General features: G+C 47.1%; 1 protein-coding gene across 2 annotated transcripts in view; it reads right to left on the reverse strand.

Annotated features, from left to right (window-relative positions):
- Nucleotides 1-19,438, reverse strand: part of rnf17 (ring finger protein 17) — a 211,847-nt gene that overhangs the window by 97,280 nt on the left and 95,129 nt on the right. For both annotated transcript variants that reach the window (XM_038817770.1, XM_038817769.1), the window contains exons 15-17: nucleotides 14,243-14,393; nucleotides 11,948-12,063; nucleotides 4,487-4,607 (exon numbers count right to left, since the gene is read on the reverse strand). In XM_038817770.1, the coding sequence (XP_038673698.1) occupies nucleotides 4,487-4,607; nucleotides 11,948-12,063; nucleotides 14,243-14,393 (388 nt within the window). The remainder of the gene's footprint in view (nucleotides 1-4,486; nucleotides 4,608-11,947; nucleotides 12,064-14,242; nucleotides 14,394-19,438) is intronic.

The following is a 19,438-nucleotide window of genomic DNA, read 5'->3' on the forward strand; positions in this document are numbered from 1 at the left end:
TTCCTCCAAACCGCAAAACTCCTTAACCTAACTTACAATAAGGATAAGTGAGTGTTTAGCACCGACCGTCTAGCCATCCTCGGCTACGTAGTGCGTAACGGAGTGATAGGCCCCGACCCCAAACGTATGCGCCCCCTGATGGAACTCCCTCTCCCCAATACCCTCCAATCCCTTAAACACTGCCTGGGTTTCTTCGCTTACTACGCCCAATGGGTTCCCAATTACACCGACAAGACCCGTCCCCTCATTCAGTCCACGACCTTCCCGCCGTCGTCAGAGGCCTGCCAGGCCTTTAGCCGCATCAAAGCGGACATCGCAAAGGCCACGATGCGCGCCATCGACGAGTCCTTCCCCTTCCAGGTCGAGAGTGACGCATCAGAAGTAGCTCTGGCGGCCACCCTGAACCAAGCGGGCAGTCCCGTGGCCTTCTTCTCCAGAACCCTCTAGGCTTCCGAACTCCACCACGCCTCAGTGGAAAAGGAAGCCCAGGCCATAGTCGAAGCTGTGCGACACTGGAGGCACTATTTGGCCGGCAGGAAGTTTACCCTCCTCACAGACCAACGGTCAGTAGCCTTCATGTTCGATAATGCACAGAGGGGCAAGATTAAGAACGACAAGATCTTACGGTGGCGGATCGAGTTGTCCACGTACAACTACGATATCTTGTATCGTCCTGGTGAGCTCAATGAGCCTCCTGATGACTTGTCCCGCGGTACCTGCGCCAGCGCGCAGATAGACCGCCTCCGCTCCCTCCACGCGGACCTCTGCCATCCAGGGGTGACCCGTTTCTATCATTTCATAAAGACCCGCAACCTGCCCTACTCCATCGAGGAAGTCAGGACAGTAACCCGTGACTGCCACATCTGCGCAGAGTGCAAACCGCACTTCTACCGCCCCGAGTGCGCGCATCTGATCAAAGCATCCCGCCCCTTCGAACATCTCAGCATAGACTTCAAGGGGCCCCTTCCCTCTAGCAGCCGCAACATTTACTTCCTGACGGTGATCGATGAATACTCCCGCTTCCCCTTCGCCATTCCCTGCCCCGACATGACCACATCGACCGTCATTAAGGCCCTCCTTTCTATATTCTCCCTGTTCGGCTACCGTCAATTGCGTCAATTCCTGCTCAGCAGGGGCATTGCCTCTAGCAGGACGACCAGCTATAACCCCCGTGGTAACGGACAGGTCGAGCGGGAGAATGGTACCATCTGGAAGACCATACTACTGGCCCTCCGGTCCAGAGATCTCCCTATTTCCCGATGGCAAGAGGTTATCCCCGATGCCCTACATTCTATCCGCTCCCTCCGCTGTACCACAACTAATCACACACATTCATGAACGCCTTCTTGTTTTCCCCAGGAAGTCGTCCTCCGGATCCCCTCTCCCGACGTGGCTGGCCGCCCCCGGATCCATCTTGCTCCGGAAGCATGTGCGGGTACACAAGTCCGACCCGTTGGTGGAACAAGTCCAGTTACTCCACGCTAACCCGCAGTATGCGTACGTGAAGTACCCCGACGGTCGGCAGGACACGGTCTCCCTCCGGGACCTGGCACCCGCTGGCGTGTGGCCCTCCCCCCCCCTTCACCACAGACCCCCCCTTGTCCTTTTTCCCCCAGCGCCCCACCCAGGCCACCCCTCCCCCATCCAAGACGTCTCCCCCACCAGCCCGGGGTACGGAGACAGTTCAAGGACCATCGCTCCCGGAGTCCAGGACATCAGCTGAACCACCATCGGCTGAACCAACGTCACCAACTCCACTGCGGCGGTCTGCCAGGACGTCACGGGCAACGAAAAGGCTGATCGAGTCCATTTGACTTCAACACCACCATGGATCTTGTATGGACACTATGTACTGTTGCTAAATGTCTGGGCCAGTGGGAAGCCAAGGATGCATTTTTTTCCTTCTCTCCTTACTACTCCACCAGTTCCCCCCCCCCCCCCCCCCCCCCCCGGCTTCTTTCTCCGCAAGGGGTGAATGTGGTGGTATGATTAGCATAGCTGCCGGCCATTGGTGCAGAACACCGGCTTACCATTGGCCCTGGTCAGTCATGTGCCTCTCGACCGGTTGGTTGAGACCAGTCATGTGACGGCTCCCCGATTGGTCGAGAGGCTGAGTTAACCCTGCCTCCAGGGCGGGGTATAAATATCCAGCAGTCGTCCTTCTACTGTAATCGACCGCAGGGCTAACATCTAGCAGATTAAAGCCATACTTTTGTTCAGCAACTCGTCTCGCGTTCAATTGATGGTACATTAAACTTTACATAGATTTTTAAGATGACCTAAAAAATTGTACTGTAGCAATGTTTGCACATCTTTAAAACTGGAGGTTGTTTAGTGTTGCTCTTTTCAGCAAAGGTGTAACACTTAGAGACTCCATGTCAAATAGATCTTGCATTCATCAGCACAGATACGAACGAGAATGCACAACTTCAAAGGGAACAACAATATATATATATAAAAAGATGCGCTGATTGTTTGGCAAGTTTGTTCTGATGAGTAGAGATGTTGACAGGGTCCTATAATCCTCGTTTAATCAAGAAAGGGGCAATGTCTGGACATATTCCTTTTGCCTGCAGAAGGCAAATTCCTGCATATGAAGATATGTAGCTTCCAGCAAACAAAAATTATAATGCAAGCCTGACACAGAATCATAGAATTTACAGTGCAGAAGGAGGCCATTCACAGCCTATAGAGTCTGTACCGGCCCTTGGAAAGAGCACAACTTAAGCCCACAACTCCACCCTACCCTGTAGCCCAACCTAACCTTGTTGGACACCGAGGGGCAATTTAGCATGACCAATCCACCTAAACTAAAACTGCACATCTTTGGACTGTGGGAGGAAACCGGTGCACCCGGAGGAAATCCACACAGACATGGGGAGAAAGTGCAAACTCCACACAGAGTCACCCAAGGCTGGAATTGAACCCAGGTCCCTGGAGCTGTGAGGCAGCAGTGCTAACCACTGTACCACGGTGCCATCCCAACAGACAATGTTAAATTGGTTGTTAGTGCAACTCTTAGCGCACTCAGGACTGTTCAGCAAATACTGCTCAATCAGAAAATCACATCTAGGTCAGACATTAAGATCTGCATTTTACAAGCATGTCTTGGTCAAGTGCAGCTAGTCTGATGCCAGGTACTTCGGCCGCACATCCCAACCACTGGTGGTTTGCATCAAACAACATAACCCTTCAGCTGTCTGTAATAACACTCCACTTTACAGAGGGTGGTGGTGGTGGCGAGTGCCTGGAACTTGCTGCCGGGGGATGGGGATTGCGACTTTTAAGAGGCATCTTGACAAATACATGAATAGGATGGGAAAAAAGGGATACGGATCCCGGAAGTGCAGACAGTTTTAGTTTAGATAGGTGTAATGATTGGCGCAGGCTTGGAGGGCCGAAGAGCCTGTTCCTGTACTGTACTTATTGTTCTCAAAGGATTGTGAATCTTCAAAATTCTCTGCCCCAAACAATTGTGGTGCTCCATTGTTAGGTTAGGTTTTTGAAAGCAGACCAACCATTCATAATTGTTACAGCTGTCATAACAAAATGCTCCAGCAACATTTCTTGAACTGACAGAACAACAGTGGTGTCCTATTTCCATTTCTATGCAGAGCTCCTCTCAATTAATGGAGGAGAGCAGGCGCAATCCTGTCAATTAAATGTGGGAGAGCATGTGCAGAGATTTTTTTCAGCTTTCAAAAAGCAGGACATTTTATAAAGCAGCCACAGCAGTGTTGATTTAACTCAGCACTAATCATGACTGATTTTAAACATTAAAAATTATTATGGCACTCTTGACAATTGGAAAAATACTATAATGTATGTCAACAATTATACAAGTCAAGCAATTTAACTTTGCAGGACAGATCTCGATGATGCATTACTTCATGAAAAACATATCTACATTACAGTACATCATCTAACAGTGATATCTGATGGTCTCATTTTGTCTTTCAGGATATTCCTAGACTCCCCAGCAGGCTTTCCTCAGTGTTCATGATTCTCCAAGGGGAGGTGACTTTTTAGGGCTTCTAAAACCATGCAAGTTCTTTGCACCTCCACCCCCTTAGAAAATATGTGCAACATTTTACACCCTGATTGCTCCCCATGTCGGAGTGGGTTTCCTCCTGGTGTCCTGTTTCCTTCCACAAGTCCCAAAAGACATGTTTGTTAGGTGAATTGGACATTCTGAATTCTCCCTCCGTGTACCTGAACAGGCGCCGGAGTGTGGTGACTGGGGCATTTCCACAGTAACTCCATTGCAGTGTTAATGTAAGCCTACTTGTGACACTGATAAAGATTATTAAAAAAAGAACTTGCACATTAATACGAAATGCCAAATGTGTAAACCACCCAACAACATTGAGAGATCAAGTCTTCATGGAAATAGCTAACCAGCACCTCATTTAGTACATGGACAGCAAGGGAAATATTGGAAGGTCAGCAGTTGAGCAAGAACCACAAAATGAAATACATTACTTACAAGTTATACAACACCACAAACATTTGTTCAATGTGAGCTGTTGAAACCTTTCCTTTACACAGTCATTCCATCCTTCTGTGCTGTCGATGGGTTCCACATCAGACAATCTGCACAATAATGCCTGAAGTACAGAGCAAGTGCACAATTATTTTAACTGCAAAAAAAAAAATCAAAATCTATACAATCAAAAATGTCCCCTTTTACTGTTATTTCTTGATGAGGGTAATGCGCTTGATGTGGTCTATATGGACTTCCAAAAGGGGTTTTATGAAGTGTCACGTAGAAGGCTTACCAAAGTTAAAGCCCATAAAGACACAGTAACAGCATAGATATGAGGTTGGCCAACTGACAGGAAGCTAAACAACGACTGACAGATTTGTAGTAAATTGGTTGTTTTTCCGACTGAAGAAAGCTAAAAGGGGTTGATACTGGACTACTGCTCTGACTTAAACCTGGATCTATAGGACACATTTTCAAAATCTGCAGTAGACACAACTTGGAACATTGTAAACTGAGCAGAGTAGGGAATTGGCTGCAAGAGAATGCAAGACAAGCTGGTGGAATGGGTGGACATGTGGCTGATGAAATTTAATGCTGCGATGGGGCAAAGTTTGTAAGGAGCATCCAGGAGGGCTTCGTAAAACGATATGTAGACAGTCCAACTACGGAAGGGGCTGTACTGGACCTGGTATTGGGGAATGAGCCCGGCCAGGTGGTAGAAGTTTCAGCAGGGGAGCATTTCGGGAACAGTGACCACAATTCAGTAAGTTTTAAAGTGCTGGTGGACAAGGATAAGAGTGGTCCTAGGGTGAATGTGCTAAAATGGAGGAAGGCTAATTATAACAATATTAGGCGGGAACTGAATAACCTAGATTGGGGGCGGATGTTTGAGGGTAAATCAACATCTGACATGTGGGAGGCTTTCAAGTGTCAGTTGAAAGGAATTCAGGACTGGCATGTTCCTGTCAGGAAGAAGGATAAATACAGCAAATTTCAGGAACTTTGCATAACGAGAGATATTGTAGGCTCGTTAAAAAGAAAAAGGAGGCATTTGTCAGGGCTAGAAGGCTGGGAACAGACGAAGCCTGTGTGGAATATAAGGAAAGTAGGAAGGAACTTAAGCAAGGAGTCAGGAGGGCTAGAAGGGGTTACGAAAAGTCATTGGAAATAGGGTTAAGGAAAATCCCAAGGCTTTTACACGCACATAAAAAGCAAGAGGGTAGCCAGGGAAAGGGTTGGCCCACTGAAGGATAGGCAAGGGAATCTATGTGTGGAGCCAGAGGAAATGGGCAAGGTACTGAATGAATAGTTTGCATCAGTATTCACCAAAGAAAAGGAATTGGTGGATGTTGAGTCTGGAGAAGGGTGTGTAGATAGCCTGGGTCACATTGAGATCCAAAAAGACGAGGTGTTGGGCGTCTTGAAAAATATTACGGTAGATAAGTCCCCAGGGCCTGATGGGATCTACCCCAGAATACTGAAGGAGGCTAGAGAGGAAATTGCTGAGGCCTTGACAAAAATCTCTGGATCCTCACCTTCTTCAGGTGATGTCCCGGAGGACTGGAGAATAGCCAATGTTGTTCCTTTGTTTAAGAAGGGTAGCAAGGATAATCCAGGGAACTACAAGCCCGTGAGCCTTACGTCAGTGGTAGGGAAATTACTGGAGAGAATTCGTCGACAGGATCTACTCCCATTTGGAAGCAAATGGACGTATTAGTGAGAGACAGCACGGTCTTGTGAAGGGGGGTCGTGTCTCACTAACTTGATAAGAGTTTTTCGAAGAGGTCACAAAGATGATTGATGCAGGTAGGGCAGTAGATGTTGTCTATATGGACTTCAGTAAGGCCTTTGACAAGGTCCCTCATGGTAGACTGGTACAAAAAGCGAAGTCACACGGGATCAGGGGTGAGCTGGCAAGGTGGATACAGAACTGGCTGTGTCATAGAAGGCAGAGAGTAGCAATGGAAGGGTGCTTTTCTAATTGGAGGGCTGTGACTAGTGGTGTTCCGCAGGGATCAGCGCTGGGACCTTTGCTGTTCATAGTATATATAAATAATTTGGAGGAAAATGTAACTGGTCTGATTAGTAAGTTTGCAGATGACACAAAGGTTAGTGGAATTGCGGATAGCGATGAGGACTGTCAGAGGATACAGCAGGATTTAGATCGTTTTGGAGACTTGGGCGGAGAGATGGGAGATGGAGTTTAATCCGGACAAATGTGGGGTAATGCATTTTGGAAGGTCGAATGCTGGTAGGGAATATACAGTGAATGGTAGAACCCTAAAGAGTATTGAAAGTCAGAGAACTCTCGGTGTACAGGTCCACAGGTCACTGAAAGGGGCAACACAGGTGGAGAAGGTAGTCGAGAAGGCATACGGCATGCTTGCCTTCATTGGCCAGGGCACTGAGTATAAGAATTGGCAAATCATGTTGCAGCTGTACAGAACTTTAGTTAGGCCACACTTGGAGTATCGTGTTCAATTCTGGTTGCCACACTACCAGAAGGATGTGGAGGCTTTATAGAGGGTGCAGAAGAGATTTACCAGGATGTTGCCTGGTACAGAGGGCATTAGCTATGAAGAGCGGTTGAATAAACTCGGTTTGTTCTCACTGGAACGACGGAGGTTGAGGGGCGACCTGCTAGAGGTCTACAAAATTATGAGGGTCATAGACAGAGTGGATCGTCAGAGGCTTTTCCCCAGGGTAGAGGGGTCAATTACTAGGGGGCATAGGTTTAAGGTGCGAGGGGCAAGGTTTAGAGTAGATGTATGAGGCTTTTTTTTTTAAACACAGAGGGTAGTGGGTGCCTGGAACTCGCTACCGGAGGAGGCGGTGGAAGCAGGGACGATAGTGACATTTAAGGGGCATCTTGACAAATACATGAATAGGATGGGAATCGAAGGATACGGACCCAGGAAGTGTAGAAGATTGTAGTTTGGTCAGTCAGCATGGTCGGCACGGGCTTGGAGGGCAGAAGGGCCTGTTCCTGTGCTGTACCTTTCTTTGTTCTTTGATTCATTTTGGTCGGAAGAACTAGCAGATACTAACATAGGCACGTGGGTCTCTGTCAGAGATATGTAGCTTCCAGCAAACAAAAATTATATTACAAGCCTGACATAGAATCATAGAATTTACAGTGCAGGAGGCCATTCAGCCTATAGCGTCTGCACCGGCCCTTGGAAAGAGCACAACTTAAGCCCACAACTCCACCCTACCCTGTAACCCAACCTAACCTTTTTGGACACTAACGGGCAACTTAGCATGGCCAATCCACCTAACCTGCACATCTTTGGACTGTGGGAGGCAGCCAGAGCACCTAGAAGAAACTCACGTAAACATGCAAACTCTACACTGACAAGTATCCAAGGCTGGAATTGAACCTGGGTCCCTAGAGCTGAGACAGCAGTGGTAACCATTATGCCACCATGCTGCCCTAAGAATCAGCCACATTGCTGTCGATCTGGAGCCCCATGGTAAGGATGGTAGATTTTCTTCCCTAAAGGGCACTAGTGAACCCGATGGGTTTTTACAACAATGGTTTCATGGCCAATGTTATGCTTTTAATTCCAGATTTTATTTTATTGAATTCAAATTTCACCACCTGCTGTGGTGAGATTTTAACCTGATCTTGCCCTGGGTCTCTGGGTTACTTGACCAGTAACAATACCACTATACCATCACCATTGCCACCAATGCTCCTTGGAGAACTTGTAGAGGAGGTTTAATGCAGAAGTCTTGACAAGTAGGTAGTGAGAAATTGTTTTCATTGGCACATGGATTGAGAATCAGAGGATACAGATTTAAGGTGACTGGAAAAATAATTTCTTAAATACAGCAAGAATCTGCAATGCCCTAAATTGAGAGTTTGATGGCAGAAAATTCAATGATTGCTTCCAAAAGGAAATTAGAAATGTACTCCAGGAAAAGAATTGAAATGCTAAGGGGACAGGCTGGGTTGTGGGACCAGCTATGTTGCTCTTGCAAAGAACCAAACTGAACTACTGAATCAGAAACCCCACGACTGTGCTATAACCCTTTGATAGTTAAATGACCATGTTCTCATAACCTCATCTTATTTTTAATGACTTCCTCTTCTCTCACTTCTCTTCTGCCCCAAGACTATTCCGGCAAACATGATAGTAGTGTGGATCTGGAGAGGCATAAGTATATTCATCTTTACTAAGAAATTCATGTCCCAAAGTGGACAGTTATGAAGTCAAAACAAGCAAATATAGAATGTAGCTACACAAGTGGTAGCTTTAAAGTGGGGCAAGAGAAGTGTAAAGGATATTATAGTTGGATTAAAAATTTACATCAGCAAATGTAATGGACAAACTTTATCCAAAAAAGAACAATTTATTTATTGGTTCTGAAGATTAAACAAGGAATATTGGCCAAGACTTAAGAATTTTTCTGTTCTCAAATGTCCGTTTAAAACAGAATGTTTATCATTTCATCCAAAACTATAGCACCTCCAATAATACATGCCCCTAAGTTCTAGTTTTTAATTTCATAATTTCCTACTCTCTCCCCCATATCCTAACACACATCAAAAGATTTTCCAATATCATGCGCAAAAGCTCTTGTAGGGAACCTATATTTTGTGAATACCCAGTGGCTACAGTTTGGTAGGTGCAAGGATGGGCAGCACGGTAGCATTGCGGATAGCACAATTGCTTCACAGCTCCAGGGTCCCAGGTTCAATTCCCGGCTTGGGTCACTGTCTGTGCGGAGTCTGCACGTTCTCCCCGTGTGTGCATGGGTTTCCTCCGGGGGCTCCGGTTTCCTCCCACAGTCCAAAGATGTGCAAGGTAGGTGGATTGGCCATGCTAAATTGCCCTTAGTGTCCAAAATCGCCCTTAGTGTTCGATGGGGTTACTGGGTTATGGGGATAGGGTGGAGGTGTGGGCTTGGGTAGAGTGCTCTTTCCAAGGGCCAGTGCAGACTCGATGGGCCGAATGGCCTCCTTCTGCATTGTAAATTCTATGAAACTGTAAAATTCTATGCTGAATTTCAAATGACACTGGCCATGGTGACAACCTTGTGGAGATCTGGCTAATGAGTACTGAGGTACACAGCTTTGGCTGGGCTAATCTGGCTAGTTGTTTGGGAATAAGAGTTCTGGCTAAGAGGAACATATGTACTGCCATATTGTATGTGTATGTGTGTTTTTGTTTGGGGGGGGGGGGGGGGGGTGCGTTCCATGAGAACAGCCCAAAGACATACTGACTCTCAAAGCCCCTAACATCCTTCAGGTTTTGTAAACCAGTTGCTTAACCCCAAAATCAAGGTGGAACAATTTGGGCTTCCATCAAAACTGAGCTGTTACCAGAGGTTCCATTACTCGGGTGTCCTGCATTGCTCACTGAGCTAGCAATTTGCTTCATAGTTAACCGTATGGTCTTAATACAGTGTACGTAGGCAGGATACAAGTTCTCCTAATGTTACATGCCAGCTGGTAGTCAAGCAGATCAATATGCTTAGAAATTCCATGTAGATTGCCTTTAGTCAAGCATGGAAGACAGCTACTAAACTGCTTCCAGGGTCATCCAATCCAAATGCCCATGTTTCTAGACACTATTACTTTGCGTCTCTTCGAAGACAGAACCTCAAGACTACTCTCTGAAGTATGTATGGTGCCAGTTATCTGCAAATGTACCATCAAGTGACACTCCCAATTTTTGTAATATTCACTCTGATGATTGTTTTAATTTCTGGATTTGAAATTGAGAAAAATGACAAGTGGTTCACCTTTTGTGACATGGTAAGCAGAAACAGATGAGCAGCTTCTGAAAAACAGATCAATTTATCATGCATGCTGTATAAAGGTGAGATAGGAATAAGGAAAGGCAATTTAAAACCTTGCAGGACTGTTAACAGGTGCCACATCGCTGACATTCCCCCAAGTGATTTTTTAAATGTAGGGCAGCATACATGAAGTGTGGCCTACCTCTTGCGGTTACCTGTTCTCCATTATTGAGTCTGTTAGTGTTAAAATTAATGAGAAGTCTTGTAGTGAATACCAGGGCAGAATAGGCTCATTTGTGAATGGTGGTAGAGATATAATGAGGTGAAATAATTCAAGGGGTAATGGGTGCAAACCATTGCCATAGGGCAGAAAAATGTGACAGAAGTATGCAGCAATCCAGGGAAGTAAAAGGTTGTGAGTGCCAGTGCAACAGGTAGTGCAAGACTAACAACATGCAAATACAGATATTGATTTTTTTTCTTTTTCATGCATTGCAACCATGCCCTAGAAGCAATACTGCTGTTTCTAGCTCACTGACCAGGCAAGCAGCCATATTGCACATATGCACCTCTCCTGCTAACAATCTCTTCAAAAGCATTGTCACAAAAACAGGTGGGCCGTTGTGACTCATCCCGTGTCTGTCACAAACTTCAGTTGTCAGTGCCTGTAGCCTACGTGTTGCACGCAAGGAAGCACCATATTGACATTTTGGCATCAGACATGGGTCTTAAACCAATTTCTACCTTTGATTTTGAAACATTTGTTCAGCTTATCCTGGGTAAACCAAAGACATAGAATTTGCATTGCAAAAGGAGGCCATTCAGCCCATCGAGTCTGCACCAGCCCTTGGAAAGAACACCCTACCCAAGCCCACACCTCCACCATAACCCAGTAACCTCACCCAACTTTTTTGAACACCAACGGCAATTTAGTATGGCCAATCCACCTAACCAGCATATCTTTGGACTGTGGGAGGAAACTGGGGCACCCGGAGGAAACCCACGCAGACACGGGGAGAACGTGCAGACTCCGCACAGACAGTGACCCAAGCCGGGAATCAAACCTGGGACCCTGGAGCTGTGAAGCAACTGTGATAACCACTGTACTGCCCAACATGTCAACCCAACATCCAGGAAACAAAAATGTTGTGTGGTAGTCTTGTACAAGAGTTGACTTGGGGAAGTCGATCGCCCAAAATTTGGGGAAATGTAGCAGAAAATATTGTAAAGACTCAGTAATTCTGGCAGCAGCATCTGTGGACAGAGAAAGTTAACACTGATCAGTGACCCTTTATCAGAACTGGAAATAGCGAATGCAGTTGCCAGGCATGTTGATATTTCTAGTAGTTTGTGCTTTTGCACCAAACATTTGGGAGATGGGTATAGACGGATACAGCCCAGGAGACTCTTTATCCCATTCAGCCTGTGCTGGTTTCTTGTAAAAGCTATCCAATTAGCCCTTTTCACCTGCTCTTTTCCCGCAGCCTCTAAAAGCTTTCAAATATTTATCCAATTCCTTTTCAAAAGTTACTGATTTTGCTTCCATCCCTGATCATAATTCAATGCATAAAAAGTTTTTTTGCCTCACATGGTCAGTGTGAAGCATTTGTAACTACGTGAAGGAAGTGTTCACAGCCTTAAGAGTTTTAGAGGCAGACATTCTGATGGCTTGCCTCCAAACATCCTAATTTATTGAATAGTAATAACACTTACCTGTATAGGTAAAGTCAGAAAGTCCTCTTTTAATTTCCGTATATTTGTTACTGGTATTCTTGCAGTGTTGCCATAATCTACATATTTGACATCAACTTCCCTATGTCCAGGTAAGCCTGAAACAAATAATTTACCCTTCTGATGCTTTAACTAAATAGAAAAATGCCAAACTCCAGAGAATAGCTCAAATACAAGTATACAAAAATGAAAAAGGCAATTTCCAAAAATGCTTTTGGATAAATACTGCGGCATTTTACAGCTATTACCAACTTTTAATTTCTTGACAAACATTTAGGGTTCAGTAGCCCTCAAATAGATAGCCATTTAGAGTATTTCACATGGCAGAAAAACGTGACACTGAGCAGAAGAAAGAAAAATACAGAAGTAAAATAATTTTAAGGAAGTTTTGGAAAGACCCAGCAAGACAAGTTTCTGGCACTGAATTACAGACGAATAGAATGCACGGCTCCTACCAAAAAGTTTTACATATATGTTTGGTGGTGTAATTTGCTAGGACATCACACGTGATAGAGTCCATGTGATAGAGCCAGTGGCTCTCACAGAAACTAGTTTTTCCACAAAAGGTGGTCCTTTAACAAGAGCTATTCCTGTTTCGAAGAGTTATGCTGCTGAAGGAATTTTGGGATAAAGATGAAGGGGTAAGTGCTTTTGAGGAAGATGGACAAAGTAAAGGATAAAACAATTAATAGTTGCAAGCATCTGACCGAAGTAGTGAAGTTGGTCCAATCAGGTCATGAATGAATAGAATTTTTAAATGTACTTCCTGGCACTATTGAACTTATGGCCAACTGTTCTAATTGTGCATTCTCATGTTAACATCCAAACTAAATACTTAAATTTACAAATTTATAGATGTTCAACATGGCTGAGTCCAAAGAGTCATCAGAAGTTTATCATGGGTAAGACAAGACACCCAACTGGTTGTTATCTTTTCTCATAACATTATCTACATTCTGGATATATCAATGCTGCAGCCAAAAGTCATTTAGGTACCAGAGTTGGGACACCCTCTCAATCCCCTACCAGCAATTGCCCAGGAAGTTCAAACTTCTGTTAGGTAAGTGCCTTTCATTGAGAACTATCCGATACTGTTACTTAAAATGGAAATTTCAGAAGTTTCCAACTGTATTACAGCAATAGTTACCCAGAAAAAGTTTGAACAACTAAAACCACTTCTACCTTCAGGGTAACAACGGTACTGACCCCCCCCCCCCCCCCCCCCCCCCCCCGCCCCCGCCCCCCGACAACAGTTAGTGATGTAAAATAGCTCCAATTCTCTTGCCCCTCAACACCCCCTTCTCAAGGCCTTGGGAGCCCACTGCACCACATCGGTCTCATCCAGCCTGACTTGGAAGGCCTGGTCAGAAAGGAATGGCTTCATTTTAAGGTGAGTAACTTGAAGTGAGTGGCAATCCAACTCTTGATTACCACTCCAAGGAGATTCAGGGCTCTTGTCTATTGCTTTACAGAGCATATTGCTACAGATCAATGAAGAATCTTTTGTGCTCAAACTGGACAACTTTGATAGATTAGCTTAAAAACAAAAACAATTCTCCTTGGACGAAAAAGGTAGATAGTTTAACACGGACAAGTGCCAGAATGGTCTCTTAGATGAGCTTTCATCATCTAAGGGGTTGGAATGTAACTTTTAAGGCTCACCAGAATTGTCCTACTTTTAAAAAAAAATCTATCCTAGCTTTCAGATGGTGGGGAGGATACAAGTCTTCACGCACTAGGCACAGCAATTGTTGAGGGACAAGCTGGGTGGATCAGAGGGTCTTTTGGTCAGTCTTTGTGCCTGTCCATAAAAATTGGTGTCACAAAATTATAGCAAGTGGTTTCACCAAGACCCATTTCCCTCTCCTAAAACTGCTGTGCCTAACAGTCAAACAAAACCAACCACGTCTGGGAACAAACAGAATACTGGCTATCAGTGTTCCTATGCATTTTATACAGGATTGGTGCAGAAGGCTAAAGAGAGCTGTGTTGATGACATCAGGAGAAAGATTTAATTCCATGGAATAAATCAATAAAGATTGGAGAGGCTACTAAGATGTGGTGTGTGAAAGATTCCAGATTGAAGATTATTAGTGAGTCAACTGCTATTATAATTGTTAGCCAATATCCACAATAAACAAGTACAATATTTTTTGTATTTTACTATTTGACTCTTGATTGCTGCCAAGTACTCCAGATAAAAAAAGTTGGGAGTTTGGACATGTCAGGGGAAGTGGTTCACTCATAATAGTGAATTTACTGAATGTATTTATTTACCATTAATCTGACATCTGTACCATCCTCCATCATCAAAGAGTGCTGCACAAGCTTGTCCTACAACTGGACACAAGATCTCCAAATTGACATCTTTTCCAGTGTAAAATTCAAACATGTTTCTTGTAAGAATGAGGAGGTCCACAGTGTCCAACTGCAGTGGAAATGAGAAAATATCAGTTACTTGGAAAACCCGGAAAAATAATTTCCTTAAATTATTACATTCATTGATCAGTATGTAATGCAATAAAATACTATAGGTTAAGACGGTTTCATCTCAACTGAGGTAGAAAACATGGAGTTGCCAGATAAGGATGCAGTCGCTCATCATTTATAATCATCTTGGAATAGTTGGTTAACACTCATCAAGGTTAATAGAAGAGGCACAGGACCTCTGCCACTGCCCCGCTGAACCATTAGACAACCATCCAACCAGTTCATATGCATGGCATCTCCAACGTTATTTTTTCCATTATTTGTTGATTGATGGTTTTCAAGCATTTTAGTCAAAAAGATAAAATTAATAAAAAGATAAATTGTTGTCTTGGAAGTGTGCAATTTCCCAATGCGAGCTCAAATGACAAATAGAAAAATACATGGAAAATAGAAGCACCTGCCCCCCACACTAGCACAGGCCACAATTTCACTGATACCCAAAAAAGATAGACCTGATGGAATGTGGATCATACAGACCCATTTCACTGCTGAACGTGGATGCGAAAATACTCGCAAAAGTCCAAGCCAAAAGGCCGAAGGGCTATGTACCAGAGGGTGGTACGGGCTTTGTTAAGGGTAGGCAGTTCACAGCGAACATCAGGCGGCTCCTGAACGTAATAATGACACCCCCATCCGGGAGAGAACACCAGAGATGATTGTTTCCCTGGACGCAGAAAAGGAAGTCGACAGAGTCGAATGGAATTAACTCCTCGAGGACTGGAACGGTTTGGGCTAGGAGCGGGATTCACCACCTGGGTGAGGCTCCTGTACAATGCTCCCAAAGCAAGCGTCCGAACTAACACCACCAGCTCTCAATATTTCCAGTTACAGAGCGTTGCCCCGCTGTCCCCACTCTTGTTCGCGCTAGCGATCGAACTCCTGGCAATAGCCCTGCGGGACGTGGAAAAACTGGAAGGGAATCCGGAGAGGAGACAGAGAGCACAGAGTCTCACTCTATGCAGATGATCTGCTCCTCTATGTCTCAAAGCCACAGGAGGGACTGAAGGCAATACTGCAAATATTGAAAGAGTTTGGATCCTTCTCGGGCTACAAACTTAACCTGGGCAAAAGTGAAGCATTCCCAGTGAACCCAAATGGGGGAGGGACAGAGCTGGAGGGGCTCCCGTTTAAAATGGCCCAGAACAGATTCCGTTACCTGGGAATCCAGATAGCCAAAGCCTGGACACAGATCCACAAGTGGAACCTGACCAGCCTGATGTAGGAAGTAAGAAAAGACCTTAAAAGGGTGGGGCTCACTCCCACTCTCCCTTCCAGGGAGAGTGCAGACGATCAAGATGAACGTACTCCCACGGTTCCTCTTCCTGTTTAGATCCATATCGATCTTCATCCCCAAGGCCTTTTTCCAAAACGTAGACAGTCTAATCATGGCGTTTGCATGGGGGTGGTAAGAACCCGAGAATACCCAAACAGACACTGCAAAGAAGGTAAATCAAAGGGGGATTGGCAGGCGCTGGTTTAGCACACTGGGCTAAATCGCTGGCTTTTAAAGCAGACCAGGCAGGCCAGCAGCACGGTTCGATTCCCGTACCAGGCGACTAGGGGCTTTTCACAGTAACTTCATTGAAGCCTACTCGTGACAATAAGCGATTTTCATTTCATTTCATTTCCAATACTACCACTGGGTAGCAATGGTAGAAAAAGTGAAGGGATGAGTACAGGAACCTGGCACAGATTGGGTACAAATGGAGGAGGCACCCTGTAAAGGAAGAGACCCTCTGGGCCCTGGCTACAGCAGCACTCCCATCCTCCTCAACAAGATACACAACAAGTCCAGTGGTAGCGGCCATGCTTAGAACGTGGACCCAGCTGAGACAACACTTTGGGATGACCAAAATGTCCCCCATATGCAGCAATCACAGATTCCCCCCAGCAATGCTAGATACTACCTTCAAAAGTGAAGGCAGGATAGGGGCACACTGATTGTCGGGACTTCTACGTAGGGCACAGACTGGCGACACTGGACGAATTGACGAGGAAGTGGAAACTAGCAAAAGGACAGGAAATGAGACACCTACAAATAAAACACTTCCTCCGCAAAGAGACAGTAGGGTACCCCGGGATCCAAGAAACCACACTACTAGAGGACCTGATAGGCACAAGCAGTGAGAAGAGGGGGCTATGTGGGAAAATATGCGGACAGCTACTGGACAGAGCTCAGGCACCACTGGACGAAACCAGACAAAATGGGAGGACGAACTGGGGACATAGATAGGGTGGGGACTCTGAGCGAAACACTGAGCAGGGCTAATTCCACATCCTCCTGCGCAAGGCTCAGCCTAATACAGCTCAAAGTGGTGCACAGAGCGCACCTGATCAGAACCCAAATGAGCAGGTTCTTCCCGGAGGTGGTGGATAAACGTGAACGGTGCCAGAGTGGCCCGGCCAACCACACCCACGTTTTGGGTTTGCCCCAAACTTGCTGGGTTCTGGACAGCCTTCTCGAAGGCAATGTCCAAGGCTGTGGGGGTGAGGGTGAAGCTATGCCCGATAGTGGCAATCTTCAGGGTACCGCAGCAGCCAGAAGTACACATGGGGAAGGGGGCTAACATCCTTGCATTCGCTTCCCTAATCGCACGCCGGAGAATCCTGCTCGGCTGGCGATCAGCAGCACCAGTGTGGTAGTCATCACTGTTGTATTATATATTGCATACAAGGGTATTACGGAAAGGCCCCTTTACTACAGGTACGAGGGTAGATCCCTGCCTGCTGGCTCCGCCCTATAAATGTGTGGGCTCTTCGAGCTGCAGCCATTTCAGCAGCAGTGCGGGAGGCTCCACATCTCTGCGTAATAAAGCCTCGATTATTCTCCACTCCCGTCTCGTCGTAATTGATAGTACATCAATCTAGTGCATCAATTTATTACGCAGAGATTTTAAAACGATGGATCTCTGCATCAAGCCTGATCGCCTGCAGCTGCACCCTCAAGCAGACAACGCCAAGTCAGCCTTCGCACATTGGCTAGCCTGCTTTTGAGGCATACACAGGATCTGCGACTGACCCACCCTCAGAGGCACAGAAGCTTCAGATCCTCTACACGCGCCTGAGCTCGGACATCTTCCCCCTCATCCAGGATGCGCCGACATATGCTGAGGCCATAGCGCAACTGAAGGAGAACTGCACGTGGCAGACCAACAAGATCTACGCCAGGCACCTCCTCGCCCCGCGGCATCAACTCCCCGGTGAGTCTGTGGAGGATTTCTGGCGTGCCCTCCAATTCCTAGTGAGAGACTGCGATTTCCAGGTCGTCTCGGCCTCTGAACATTCGGACTTTCTACTTAGAGATGCGTTTGTTATAGGCAGAGAGTCGGCCTACATCCGCCAGCGACTCTTAGAAGGGGCTACCCTCGACCTTGCAGCGACCAAGAAACTAGCGCTCTCGCTCACAGTCGCCTCGCGCAATATTCAAGGGCATGCCCCCGACCATGCGGCCCACCCCTCCTGGATATCATGGACCCCGCCAGTGAACGCCCTACCGTGCACCCAGTCAGCGACCGCCCCCAGCCAACCTCAGGCCTGCATCGCGCGGCAACCCCCAACCTTGGGGGACCCACTTGCTACTTCTGCGGACAGTCAAAGCACCCCCGACAACGCTGCCTGGCACGGAGCGCGCTCTGCAAGGCCTGCGGTCAGAAAGGACATTTTGCTGCTGTGTGCCAGGCACACTCGGTCGCCGCTGTTGCCCCGGCACTCCCCATGTGCGACCCCCGGGCGCTGCTATCTTGCTCCCCTCCCAACACGTGCGGCCCGTGGGCGCCGCCATCTTACTCACCTCACAGGTGCAGCCTGTGGGCACCACCGTCCTGCCCGCCCCAGGACACATGTAGCCCGTGGGCGCCACCATCTTCCCCGCCTCAGGATCCCTGCTCGTCGGACAACTCATCGGGCTGCTCATCGCCTGCAACCTCCGCCGACCAGCCACGCCTGGCCTCCGTTACGATCGACCAGACACGACCACACAACCTCACGACCGCATCGACGACGGTGAAGATCGACGGGCACAAGGTTTCCTGCCTTCTGGACTACGGGTGCACCGAGAGCTTTATCCACCCCAATACGGTAAGGCGCTGCTCCCTCACCGTCCACCCCACCAACCAGAGAATCTCCCTGGCCTCCGGGTCCCACTCTGTGGCAATTCGGGGGTACTGCACTGCCACCCTCACCAACCAGGGCGTAGAGTTCAGCAGCTTCCGCCTCTACGTCCTCCCCAACCTCTGCGCTGTCTTGCTACTTGGCCTGGACTTCCAGCGCAACGTCCAGAGCCTAACATTGAAATTTCGCGGGCTCCTACCACCCCTTACTGTCTGCGGTCTCACAACCCTTAAGGTCGACCCACCTTCCCTGGTTGCGAATCTCACCCCAGATTGCAAACCCGTCGCCACCAGGATCAGACGGTACAGCACCCAGGACAGGACCTTCATCAGGTCTGAGGTCCAGCGGCTGCTACAGGAAGGTATTATCAAGGCCAGCAACTCGGAGAGCCCAAGTGGTAGTGGTAAAAACTGGGGAGAAAAACAGGATGGTCGTTGACTACAGTCAGACCATCAATCGGTACACGCAGCTCGACGTGTACCCCCTACCCTCGCATATCTGATATGGTCAATCAGATTGCACAGTACCGGGTCTTCTCGACAGTGGACCTGAAATCTGCCTACCACCAGCTCCCCATTCGCAAGGCGGACTGCCAGTACACCGCATTTGAAGTGGACAGCTGCCTTTACCATTTCCTTAGGGTTCCCTTCGGCGTCTCTAACAGGGTCTCGGTCTTCCAACAGGAGATGGACCGTATGGTTGACCGGTACGGACTGCGGGCCACTTTCCCGTACCTGGACAACGTCACCATCTGCAGCCACGACCAGCAGGGCCACGAGGCTAACTTTTCCAAATTCCTCCATACCGCCAAACGTCTTAATCTAACCTACAACAAGAAGTGTGTGTTCAGCACGGACCGATTAGCCATCCTCT

This window comes from Scyliorhinus canicula, chromosome 14 (assembly GCF_902713615.1).
Source record: "Scyliorhinus canicula chromosome 14, sScyCan1.1, whole genome shotgun sequence".
In the NCBI taxonomy this organism is placed as follows: domain Eukaryota; kingdom Metazoa; phylum Chordata; class Chondrichthyes; order Carcharhiniformes; family Scyliorhinidae; genus Scyliorhinus; species Scyliorhinus canicula.